General features: G+C 46.7%; 1 protein-coding gene across 1 annotated transcript; it reads right to left on the bottom strand.

The window, feature by feature from the left end:
- Positions 1 to 8,051: 8,051 nt before the first annotated feature.
- LOC102440626 (interferon omega-2-like) lies at positions 8,052 to 8,802 on the bottom strand. Its single transcript, XM_014463773.2, has one exon. It carries the CDS (start codon positions 8,654 to 8,656, stop codon positions 8,087 to 8,089), a length of 570 nt encoding a protein of 189 aa, XP_014319259.1. The 5' UTR covers positions 8,657 to 8,802; the 3' UTR covers positions 8,052 to 8,086.
- Between the last annotated feature and the right edge of the window lie 4,257 nt (positions 8,803 to 13,059).

Below are 13,059 nucleotides of genomic sequence, written 5' to 3'. Positions count from 1 at the left end.
GGTAGGTGATTGTGGTTTGGGACAACTGGGCTTTATGAGGGGATGCATGGTAGCCCTGGCCGGACACCGGGGTAGAATGAGAAAAGAGTGAATGGGGGAATTTAGTAAGATGCAGTGAGGTGGCTAATGGCTGTGAGATTAATCTGTCAGCCCCCATAATAGAGACTGAGGAGGGGACAAGGGTCCCAGCGAATTCGGAGAGGGCAGAATAAGTGGCCCCAGTGTCAATTAAAAAGGAGATAAGGCTTACTTGCCACCACAGTCGTTCCCCGAGGCTCTGTCCTGGTGATGTAAGTCTGTGGGGCCCTGTCAGAGCCTGGGCAGCTTCTTCAGTGGCCAGTCCCAGGAGGTCTGGGAGCTCCAAACCAGATCCAGAGGGTGGCCATGCTGGACTAGCCAAGGTCCGACCCAGAGTGGCCAGACTGCAGTCTAATTACCAGTGGCCTTTCCTTCCTCACCTTGGGCAGGCCCCAGGCAGGGGTCTCGGGTTTGAGGAGGGCTTGGCTCAGTGTTCTGCCTTATTGCATTTGAAGCATGGGCCCGGAGGAGGCTTAGCCTCTGACTTACCCTTGGTTGGAGGACCGGCACTTCGTTTGCGGTTCATGAGAGTGGTGACCAGGAGCTGGAAGGCCTCCTTCTGGGCCTCAGCCTTGGCCTGATCTCGCCTTTGTTTTTGGATTTGGGTCTCCTCATCTCTATTATTAGAGACCTTAAAGGCCAGGTTAACGAGGTCTTTTTGAGGGGTTTGTTGGCCCTGTATCTATTTTTTGAAGTTTGCAGCATATGTCGGGGGCTGATTGGAATAAAAAATGGGTGTTCAGAAGAAGGGTTCCCTCTGGGGAGATGGAGTCTAAGGTGGTAAGTTTCTGTAGAGGAGGACAAGAGGACATAGATGTGGTGCCAGGTCAGGACATAGGGCTGGGTCAGATTCCTTAGTAAAGGTGGTCGGGTTGGAAAAAGACCTGAGATGCCTTTCAATATGTGTGAGGCTAGACATAGAGAATGGGACGCCGACTCAGACTGTGCCCTCAGTTCCTGCTGCCTCCCTCAGGGGTAGAATGGGCACAGGAATAGAAGAGGCTGTTGAGGAGGGTGGTCTTTGGGTGGCCTGAGAGCAAGTGTTAGGTGGGAAAAGGCTGTTTTGGAGCTTGCATTCTCGAGATGTGGGCTCTCAGGGGCCGGGGAGAGGGTGGTTGCTGGTTAGGAGGGTCTGGGTTTGGGAATCTACTGCAGGTGAGGTAGGGGAAAGGGTGGAGGTTGGTGGTCTGCTGGGTCAAGAGTAGATTCAGGATCAGAGGTGTTAAGAATAAGATGTTTTGTGTGAAGGAGAAAAATCTGATGGGTAGAGTAGGACTGAAGGGTGAAAAAATGCCTGGACGAAGGGAATCTCTGACCATTTTCCATTGCAGTGACAGCAGTTATCTAAATTATATTGCTCAGTGTGTTAAAATTGAAAGTGCTGTTTTCAGGCCATTGAGACTTATTATCTAGTTTATGTTGTGGCCAAACAGTGTTACAAAGTAAAGTGAGGTGGTTGGGCATGATGTCCCCCATGAGTGTGCAGAGGGAGTGTGGCGTGGCCCACGAGAGAGGCAGGGTGAGCAACAGACCACAAATCCGAAGGTGACTGTTTAGGGCAGGCGTCCTTGCCGCTAAACAAATCACCACGAGAAATGAGAGGTGACCCTCTGGACTGGGCGTCCCTCATCCAGAAGGACCCAAAGCCAAACGGCTGAGGAATCTTCTGGCCTGGCGATAGGACTTTCGAGACGTCAGAGAGAGAGTGGGCAGCAGAACCGAGAGAAGGAAAATTGTGGAATGTCACTCACCTAGAGGAGATTCGCCAGTGTGGGATGGAGGCTCAGCAATGGAGGAGGACAGATTCCCGGTCTGGCGTCCTTCTTGGCTGGGTGGGGAAGACCCCATGAGGGAGGGAGGCCCGATCGAGGCCAACATTCGAGTCACCCGAGTAGGATTCGGAGGTAAGCCCAGGACGAGCTGCTGCTGCCTACTGCTCTCCGAGTAGCAAACTCGGGGTAACCTAAGCCGGGAGGATGGCTCCTCTTCAGCACCAAATGTTAGGTCACTGAAGGAGGAATGCATGAGGCCAGACTGGTGAGGGATTACGAATGACCAAGGTCTAGAAAGTTTCCTGTCGTTTCTGTCATCCAGGCATAAGTGAGGGGGGGTCCTTTGCAGATGCCTCAAAAGATGGAAGTCATTTCTGTCATCCAGGCATAAGTGAGGGGGCGTCCTTTTGCAGTTGCCTCAAAAGATTGAAGATTCTCAGGTTGTCTCCTCTCTGGACATAAAGTACGACCTCCTCAAGAGAAGCAGCAGGGATGGAGCAGAGTGTCACCCCTGCCACCAGCCACAGAGAGATCTGGGCCATTGAGAGTTCCAGGGGGAATCTCAGGCAGGATGAGCAGCAGCAACTCATCTTCTTGGGTGCCCTGGAAAGCGCGATTCTCTGGCTGGCCGCAAGGGGGAGCAGGTGGCCTTTTCTGGAGCCTTCCTTTTCCATCAGTCTGGTCTCAGTAGCAGAGCAGTCTGAGCCCTTCCGAGCGACTATCAGCCGCTTTTATAGTGCTTTTATAGTGCGCTCTGAGTGCGCTCTGCGTTTTGAAAAACGGTGCTTGAATACCGGTACGTTTTGGTAAAGACGACTTTTGGGGGAAAGGCTCCTTTTTGGCACAGGCTGTGTTTCGTGAAGGGCTAGGTTTTGGAAAACTGCTTGAAAATGGGTGAGTTTTGGTTAAGACTACTTTTCGGGGAAAGGCTGCTTTTTTGGCACAGGCTGTGTTCTGTGAAGGGCTGCGTTTTGGAATAGGGTGCTTGAACATGGGTGCATTTTGGTGAAGCTGCTGTGGGGGGGAAGGGCTTGGTTTTGGAAAAGACTACCGCCAGGGTTATTCGGGGACACAATTAGCAGCAACTTCTTGGGATCCCTGGAAAGCGCGCTTCTCTAGCTGTCTCCCAGACGGCGCGCAGGAGGCCTTTAGCGGAGCTGCTTTTGGGGAAAGTGCAGTCAGGCTGGTCTGAGAACAGAAGCGCTGGCCGGCCCCACAGAGCGCCTGGTGCTGCTTTAATAGTGAAGGTGAAACCCTCCATTCCTGCGCCGCCGCCACTGAAGAAGGAGCTCTGCCTGCGCCTCCCGTGGACATTGTTCTCAGGAAACCAGCACTGGCCCGGGCCTTCTCTGCGCTTCCCCAGGAGTGTGGGGCTTTCCTTTTGCACGGAAGCTCCAGCGAGGCCATTTCCACCGGGAATGCGTGTGCTGGGGGTCAGAGGCTGGAAGGAGAGCGTGTTGGGGGGTTTGCACAGAATCGGGGCGCTTTGTGCGCTGGATGTCCACAGACTCAGAGCCGGACGCGGGAAGGACTGGCGCGACTGCTTCCCGCTGGGGACGCTGTGGGGTGAGTGGGGCGCCCGGCCCGGGAGGGGCGGCTCTGCAGGAGCTTTGGGGCTTTTGTGCGATGTCTCAACGTGACAACCTTAGGGAGCCATGGGGTAAAGTTAAAAAACACTGGAAAGTGCGAGCATTGACACGGCTCTTCCTGAAGCTACTCAAAATATTAAAGTACTTTAATATTAAATACAAATATGAAGCCTAATGTTTATGAAATATTATATATTAAAGCATCACTTAAACTTTTAAAATAGTTAAATATTTTAGAATTGGATAAATGTCGCTGTAAAATTTTAAATACATTTTAAACGTAAAACCGACACATTCTTTTAAACTTTAAAAAATATTTAAATATCCACATAAAATTTAAACATTTTTAACATTAAAACATGATTCTATTAGAATTTTAAAAATATCTGTGTATTGACTATTAAGTAAATATTAACTGAAAATTTAAAAAGTTTTAATTTTTACCATTCAGAGTATAAAAACTGCATGTATGAAACTTCCACTTTATTTCAACAGTATTTTATTGTACCCAAACAAGGATTTAATATAATTTTACTGTCTTGGCTAGAATGGAAGCAAACACTGTTTAGTATTGTCAGGATGACTTGTGTTCAGCCTGGCCTGCCTGTCTCAGCACTGGAGCTTCTGCCTATGAAACCAGGAAGTCCTGGTTTCATTTCTGGTCTGGGCACAGGTCCTGGTTGCAAGCTACATCCCGGGTGGGGCTTGAGGGGGAAGCAGATCAATGATTCTCTCTCATCATGGATGTTTCTATCTGTATCTCCCCCTACCTTCCTCTCTGAAATCAATAGAAGTGTTTTAAGATATTTTTTATAAAAATTAAAATTTTTATAAAATTCAGTTGAGAGTATTGCCATGTTGGACAGTTTCTTGTCCAACATGACAATGGTGAATCATTTTTCTTTAACTTCACTTTACTGAAATGTAATCACAGGACCTCACCTTGAACGAATCATTGAAAGTAAAACTTGGTGCTGTGTACAGGCTGGAGAGGACAGTTAGCAGGTCAGATATTTTCCTTTTCTTTGGTTCGAATTTTGTAGACTGAATGGAACTTGCTAAAATTATATTTGCACCGTTTCCCCTCCCTTCTTAAGCCTCTGAGGACTTGCAAGTGGAAGGCCATTTCATGTCTCTAAAATGTTGACATTTTGTTCACCATGGATGTGCTGCATTAATTCATTTTTTCGTATTGCCTGGAAGTATTGTGGATCTTGATGACTCAGATGTGAGTCCTTCTTAAACTCTGTGCCTGAGGGAAGTACTCTCCCCTTCTGCTAACCCAGGAAAGAGCTTTTGAATGAGTGTTGGGATCTTCAAGGGCTAAAAACCTAGGTATGTCTCATTTCTTACCAGCATCACCCTCTGCCTCTTGCTTGCCTGTTTGTTTATGTTTTCCTGAGCCTCAGATAAACCCCCAGAGGTGGTCTGCCTCTGAGGGTGAAAGAGGGGACTATTGAGCTCATTGTTCCCACTCACAGAACAGCAGTGTTTTGTCAGGAGCCTTTCCTCAGAGCTGGTCCTCTGCAGAGTGGGCTCTGAGATTCCTCTTGTTCCTGCGCCAGTCACTGATATAAGGGTGGCAACTGGAGCTCCGTTCTTTCCCAGTCCTACAGACACCCCTTCCCTTAGTGTTGCCATTTCCTGGGGGAACTCGGCAGGTGCACCCCAGGGTGTTAGAGAAGATGCCATCAAAGCGGCTCTTGGCTTGGCTCAGTGTGGACCGTGCAGATGACTGTGTGCCACATCAACACGAAAGGCAGCCGTCATTCCTTCTGTTCAGATTCTCAGCCTGTGACTTGCAAATATTGTTTTATTTAATTTTTATGATTTCCTGTGTGGCCATGACTAAAGTTGTCTCAGGTTTTCAGAAGAGGAATTGAAAATCTTATGTCCTTTAAACTGTCAGCACCACTGAGAAGGAGCTGCTCCAGGAGGTGACATGTCTGTAGCAGCTGTGCTCTGGGACTTTATGGAAAAGAGAAATAACATCAAAGCTGGGGGAGCCCAGGATTGAAGAGCAGAACCTGACTTGTTGGAGCTCCGTGTCCTTCCTGCCCCTGCGTGGCTGCCGAGAGACCCACAAAGAGTGCAATAGCTGCTGTTCGCATTCTCAAGAAGCAACAAACATGATTAATATTCACGTGATTTTCTCCATTGATCCATGGACACCTCTTGTATTTCCACATTATTCAGTTTTAAAGTTGATCAAAAAATTTTCAATTGAAGTTTGTTTGTTAAAGTCAAATACCAAGGGTTTTGTGCAAGTGGTCCTCTATTGATATTTCAGACAGAGGTCCTTTCCTGAAAAGGGCACAGTCTCTGTGATTCTCAGTGATACGGATGCTTCATCCCAGAGGATTCTGCTCCCTGAGGACAAATCCAGTCGTGTCTGATCAGAGCATTTCAGGGACTCAGTGTGGCTCTTTATGTGTCAGATCCAACGCAAGAAAGAGGCCTGGCCCAGAGATGGGAAAGTGGGTGGGGGACAGTGGAGGGACTCAGGACTCTGTGACCTAAACTCTCTTAATAAGCCATTCCATGGCCCAGAATCATTTGTTGGTATTTTTACGCTGGAATCTTCTACCACAGCCAAGTTTGTGGTCAGTGAGTTTTCAATTAAAGCCCTAGAGTCTGCCCCATGCCATGACCTTACAGTTTTCACAGATGGATGATGGCCTCATCTCTCCTGAGAATTCCCATTCCTGATGTCTCCTTTCTAAGCATTGGTTTGGAATAGTGGGAAGAAGAGAAGGAAAAGCAAGATCCAATCTTTTTGGGACTGAACATTTGGTTCCCTAGCCTGACTGTTGTTCTTTTTAAAAAGAAAATTGCTACACATGGGCATCGCTGAATGCGGTAATTCCCAAATATGATTCCAACTCTATAGAAATGAAACCAAGTTAGAAGCAGAATAAACAGGCTAAGTTCTCCATCTGCGGCACAGCGCTGCCCAAGGCAACTGAGCAGAGAGGAAGCCTGTGCCCCCAGGGTTCCAGGCCCGTCCCAGTCCTGGAAACTCCCAAAGGGTTCTTGACAAAAGGGGACAAAACTGGAAGGTCAACAAAGGCCACTCCCATCCAGCCTAGCAGGTGCCACCTCACTTCATGGCCACTGGATTGAGTTCCCTGGTCCCAACTCCTTTCAAACCACAACCAATGAGCATGTCATATGTGTGTGTGGCATCTATAACATACAGATGCACCCCAGACATCTCTGTCATGTTTACAGTGTAGGTGTGTGTGAGTTCAAAGATTACATGTGGAAAGTAGTAAAGACCATCAAAGAGAAGAGGAATGTTCATATTGCTTTACTGCAGTTTTAACTCCAAATACTAGATGAGTTTCCCCTTTTGCCTTCAAACAATCAGCCTGGACCCCATCACCGCCAGCTTTGGGAGGCCCAAAATCGACCAACTATTTCTACTCATCCCCAGGAACACTTTTTGAAGGATAATGCACAGAAATTGCACATATCTGCAGCAAACAGCACATGGAATATTCACTCATTGAATGTACTGTGACACTAATACTCACGTGAAAACACAGGAACAAGACCGGTTAAGGCCAGGGCCCGGCAGCCTCCCCAGTGTTGCTTCTAGGCCCTCCCTCCGCACCGGGCTCCTGCCTGAGGGTTACCCCTCTGTCCTGATCATGTTTGCCAGGCACCGCTTTATGCTTTTTGTGTGTATTTGCTCCTTTCCACCTGGCAAAAATCCTATGAAAAACTACTGTGATTGTCCCTTCATTAAAGGGGAGGAAACCCGGGACCTCAGTGAGAGTTTACATGGATTATCAAGGTCCCGCTGCTGTTAAATTAGAGTTAGGATCCAGCCCAACGCTCTGGCTGCAGAACCACTTCTTTAACCCATAAACAACGCTGGGAAAAAGGGGTCAAGCTGGAGGCACAGTCCCATTCCACAGAGTTAGGTGTGTGGGAAAAAGAGCACTAACCTCCACATCTCACTTCTCAGATGTTTCCACACGTACCTTGAAGACCTTATTTCCTGCCAACAAAGACCGGATATCTTTCCCACTCCACTCGCAGATGTTTCTACCCACTGCTCCTTGATGACGGAATATGAAGCGGTTACAACTCAGACATTAGGACTGAGTGTCCCCCGTATTTTCCAGGGCTCTTCGCAATTCCATGTGTTTCTAGCTTTTGGTAGGCATTTTCTGAGAAGTGGTGGGACTATTCTATAGGACTGAATAGACAAGGAGTGTGTTGAAATTGATCTATGTAGAAAAATTAAGGGTTTAGGTTTTCAAAACAAAAGAACTCAGGAAGTTATTTTGATAAGAATTTCATAAATAAAGCAAAATGCAAGTTGGATGACAAAAAAGGAAACATGTTTTGTAAATTTGAATACAAGGTAATGGCAAATATTGGTTATGTAATTATACCAATAAGATAACATGAAATAAATAATAAATGAAGAAACAATAAATAAATAGATACATAGATAGATAAAAAAAAATAACATCACAGCATTAACTATTAGGGACTGAGAAAAGACTTGCTGAATAAAACCTAAAATCTGTGATTAAAGCAGATATAGGAGCCTTTGCACATGACCCAGGACATATGTGCAAACGTGATCTGGCACATTCATCAGTGAGAATCCTTTCAAGGTGACCTCATGTCTCAATCCTTATTTCTTAGCCTTTCTTGCAAGGCTCTTGTTGAGGAGAAGGATCTCATGATTTCCACTCTGACAACCTCCCAGGCGCAGTCACTGTATTTCTTCTCCTTCAGGTAGAGACGGATGCCCTGGAAGTACCTCTTCAAGGCCAGGGTAGGGCCCTCCATGGCCAGGGCAGATCCTTCCTCTCCCATCTCCTCCACCAAACACGCCTCCAGGTCTTCCAGCTGCCGATGGAGTCCTGAGCGCAGTTGGTCCACGAGGGTCGTGTTCCAGGTGACAGAGGAGTTCTCTGTGGACAAGAGGTTGGAGACCTGCTGGAGCATCTCGTGGAGGACAGCGATGGCCTGGGCCTTCTGGACCTGGCTGCCGTCCACCGTTGCCCGGGGGAACCTGAAGTCCTTTCTGTCCTTCAGACAGAAGAAAGGGGAGATTGTGCTCATTTGGCTCAGAAGCTCTAAGTTCTCCCTGCTGAGCAGGATGTGGTCCTGAGGCAGGTCACAGCCCAGAGCTCCCCCGGGGCCAGCGCTGAACACCACCAGGGCGGTGAGTAGAGAGAGCAGGAAGGCCATGGGCGAACGAGGGTGCTGCTGGCCTGGCTGAGCTGGGCGTCTGGAGAACAACCTTGGGCCAAAAGTTGTGCAATGACCTTCTTTCTAAGCATGGCCCTTAAATAGGGAACACAACGGTTTTCATTTTCTAAACATTTCTTTCCACTTTCCCTTTTTTGTTTTCATTTAATCTAGTGGTCTAAGAAAATGTCATCAATCTACACTGCTGATAATTGCCATCTAAGTGGATACCTATCAGTCAAATGAGAAACGTCTTTGTCCCAAAGTCAAAGTGTAGGTAGATGTGTAAATACTCACACAGGTACATACTCTCGTATATAAATATATTACATAAATATTGCTCTTCTTTGTATTAGAAATAAAAGTTTGCCTTGACTCTGGGCAACATGGGCGTCACGCTCCCTCATCTCTGTGGGTTTGTGTGTTTTGTCAGGTACTTACCAGACCATGGTTGATAAATAAACTCTTTAGAACCAAGGACTGAGTTTGGTTACTATTTTATGCACAACAGGTATGAGGTTTTTAGTGAACGAGTTTCTGGAATGTTTCTCCTCTAGAACCCATTCCTGCAGGGCCCTGTGGTTATGCCTCACGGGGGCCACTAGGTCAGGACTTCTATAGACATTGCCATTTCTTTCCAGCTTTGGAACTGGTCATTAATTCTCCTCAGGCTGTGCCAACACCCCCAGCAGGAATCCAGGTTCTTTGCTGGTGGGTGTAGGTGTGGAGATTCTAATAACAAGATAGTAATATGTTCCCAGCACCACGGACAATATCAGCCCTAATAACGCTTTATTCTGGAGTGACAGTGTCCTCAGCCCAAACTCTCCTGGACTCCCAACCCCCTGAAGGCAGGCTCACCCCATCCTGAGGTCCTTAGAACTCTCCCCAGGTGGAGGGGCTTGTGTCCTTGTTGACAAAAGAACCTGTCAGGACCCTCGCCCTTCCCCTGGGAGTGTTTGTGTGAAGGGCATTGTCCTCAGTGGTGACCTCCTCCCCTCCTGAGCCAGGACCCAGGTGTCAGTGGGGCCCACAGCCCTGAACGCTGACAGCAAACGTTAGTTTTGTCTAAGTAGGTGGAGGCATTACTTATGCGATTGCAATCATTTCTCTTCAGTGGGCTTTTCTATCCACTCATCTATTGATGGGCACTTGGGCAGGTTCCAGACCTGAGCTATTGTAAATTGTGCTGCTATGAACATAGGAGTGCATACATTCTTTCTAATTGGTGTTTTGGGTTTCTCTTAGGATATATTCCCATAAGTGGGAGCACTGGGTCAAATGGCAGTTCCGTTTTTAATTTTTTGGAGGTAACTCCATACTATTTTCCATAATGGTTGCACGAGTCTGCATTCCCGCCAGCAGTGCACTAGGGTTCCATTTTCTCCACATCCTCCTCAGCACTTGTCATTTGTTGATAATAGGAATTCTGACAGGTGTGAAGTGATATCTCATTGTTGTTTCAATTTGCATCTCTCTAATGATCAGTGACTATGAGCATCTTTTCATGTATCCCTCGGCCATTTGTGTGTCCGCTTTGGAGAAGTGTCTATTTAGTTCCCTTACCCCTTTTTTAATTTGATTTTTTGTGTTCCTTTTATTAAGTTGTATGAATTCCTTATAGACTTTGGATAGTAACCCTTTATCAGATGTATCATGGGCAAATATGTTCTGCCACACACTGGGCTCCCTTTTCATTGTGTTGATGGTTCCTTTTTCTGTGCAGAGCTTTTTATTTTGAGGTAGTCGCATTTGTTTATTTTGTCCTTAGTGTCCTTTGCCCTAGGAGATGTATCCACAAACATATTGCTCTGAGAGGTGTCTGCAGTTTTGCTGCCTATGGTTTCTTCTAGGGGTTTTATGGTTATCATGTTTCACATTTAAGTCTTTCATCCATTTTGAGTGTATTTTTGTGTCTAGTGGAAGAAGTTGGTGGTCTGGTTTCCTTTTATGTTGTGCTAGTGCAGCTATTATTGTTCAAGTCTACACTTAAATTATTGAACATATTATGCTCAAAATTTCTGAGGTGGACACAGGAGATTCTTAGTGGAAACTTGTAGAACAGAAGCTGGTGAACTTCAGCTGTTCCTTTAATCTGTGCCTTTCTACTGGGGTCTCTGTTCATCCCTCTGTGTCTCATGCTCAGGGTGCAGGGCAGTGAGGCTCAGGCTACAAGTCAGGGAGAAACAGCCTTCTTTCCTTTACTTATTTATGATGCTTCATTTTAAATGTAAATAACAACATAGTCATTACAGTGGTTTCCAGGGCACAGTATGTCTTGCTCCTCTTCCATTACTTTTTACATAATATATATATAAATTTTTAAAATATATTTGTGTTGATTTTAGAGAGGAAGGGTGAGGAAGAGAGATTCAGAAACATGAATGATGAGAGAGAATCATTGATGGGCTGCTTCCTGCACACCCCTTACTAGGCATCAAGCCCACTACCCAGGCATGTGTCCTGACCTGGAATCAAACCATGACTTCCTGGTTCATAGATTGATCCTCACCCACTGAGCCAGGCGAGCTGGGCAATCACACATTGCTTTCTACTTCACTCTGTGGTTAATACAAGCAATGAGAAGTAAAGAAAGACAAAGGACCCTGACTGGTTTGGCTTAGTGGATAGAGCGTCAGCCTGTGGACCGAAGGGTCCCGGGTTCGATTCCGGTCAAGGCCATGTATCTTGGTTGCAGTGGGGGGTGTGTAGGAGGCAGCTGATGGATGTTTCTCTCTCATGGATGTTTCTAACTCTGTATCCCTCTCCCTTCCTCTCTGTAAAAAAAACAATAAAATATATTTTAAAAAAAGAAAAAGGGACTTCACCATTTTCTCTACAATTATCATGACGTCAAACTCTTTATTTCTTTTTTCAACATTCTCAGAAAGCAAAATTGACAGCTGTTTGTGGGCTCAAATGAAACAAATAGAATTCTGCATGTCATACAAGTGAAAGAAGGGGAGTGGCTTCTGCTGACAAGAGGACCAAGTGTCAGTTGGCAGAATTGACTGCAGCCACACAGGGCCCTGGTGCTGTGGCAGAGGGAGGGGGAAGCCAGCCCTGAGCTCCTCCAAAGTAGGGGTGGGCTGCCTCTGCCAGAGGCTCAAAGAGGAGGACCTTCTGGGTCAGGGACCAGCCACGTCCTTTCCTGTCATTTCATCCACATGCGATCAGCTCTGAGGACAGAAGGGAAGACTCACAGCCACCACCTCTCAAAAGCCTGAGACCTCGACCCCCACTGCTGGAACGAAACCCTCTGTGGCTGCATCGTGGACATTAACCCTGGTCTGGGTGCTCCATCTAGTTAATAAATCCACTCAGCTACGGAGAAGATGGCCTTGAGAAATCTGGGTTTGAGGGAAATGGAATTGCATGATCCTAAAATAGTCTGCTCTTAATCTAAGTAATAATTATACCGATTTTTAAATGATAACACCAACTCCTATTACATGCTAACTATGGACCAACCACTGCTCTAAAATCTTTAAGATGGTCACTTCAGCCTTCTCAGAAACAGGTGCCTCAGTGCAGGCCCTTCCCAGTGTTCCCCTCCTGAGGGCCTGCCTGTTCCAGTCCAGGTTTTACCTGTCTCTGTTCTGCCCAGTTCTCCAGCCCCTGCTGACTTTCATTTCCTTTCTGTTCCTAGATGTGCTCTGTCTCCTGTTCCATGTTCACCAGATCAGAGGCTACTTCTCAACTCTTTGCACTCAGTGCATCACCCAGATCGGTTCAGACCAGCTGCTGGGAGCCTAGGTGATAGTGCCCAGTACAGTCCTGTCCTTGAAAACACCCCCTGTGATCTACCCTAATTTCTCTCTGAACACCTGGGCAGAATAGAATCATGTTCCCAGAGAAATTTGGCTACACATGTTGAGTTGGTAAAGTTTCCAAATAGAAGGTACCCATGACCTACAATCCTTGTTTACACAAGAGGCAAACTTAAGAGTCCTCAGATCAGAAATGCTTGCATTGTGCTCTTATACAAACACAAAATAAAGTTCTATAACGATCAATGTCTAGATACTGTCTGTTGATCAGTTACAAGAACCAGGGTGAACTTAACTGGCAAATGTCTTTAACCAAAGATTATCCTGAAGAACCTTTGATTTAAAAAAAAATTGAAATTTTCAGTTTAGAAACAGCAAATAGCCCCTACCTCCTCCACCACCACTGTCCCAAAAAATTAAACAGTAAAAATATCACATGTAATAAAAGCACAGTATGCAAATTGTCCCCTTGACTGAGAGTTCATCTGAGAGTTTGACCAGGGGTGAGAGCCGACTGGAGGAAAAGAGGGGGACCTCCCAATCCCCCACCCTCTCACCCGCCTCAATCCAGCAGCAGCATGTGCCTGGGGAAGGGAAGGAGGCCCCAAAGGTGGAGGTACCTGGCCAGCTGTC

Source organism: Myotis lucifugus, unplaced genomic scaffold (assembly GCF_000147115.1).
Source record: "Myotis lucifugus unplaced genomic scaffold, Myoluc2.0 scaffold_221, whole genome shotgun sequence".
In the NCBI taxonomy this organism is placed as follows: Eukaryota; Metazoa; Chordata; class Mammalia; order Chiroptera; family Vespertilionidae; genus Myotis; species Myotis lucifugus.
Note: the sequence above shows the minus strand (reverse complement) of the source record. Positions and strands in the feature narration are given on the sequence as shown.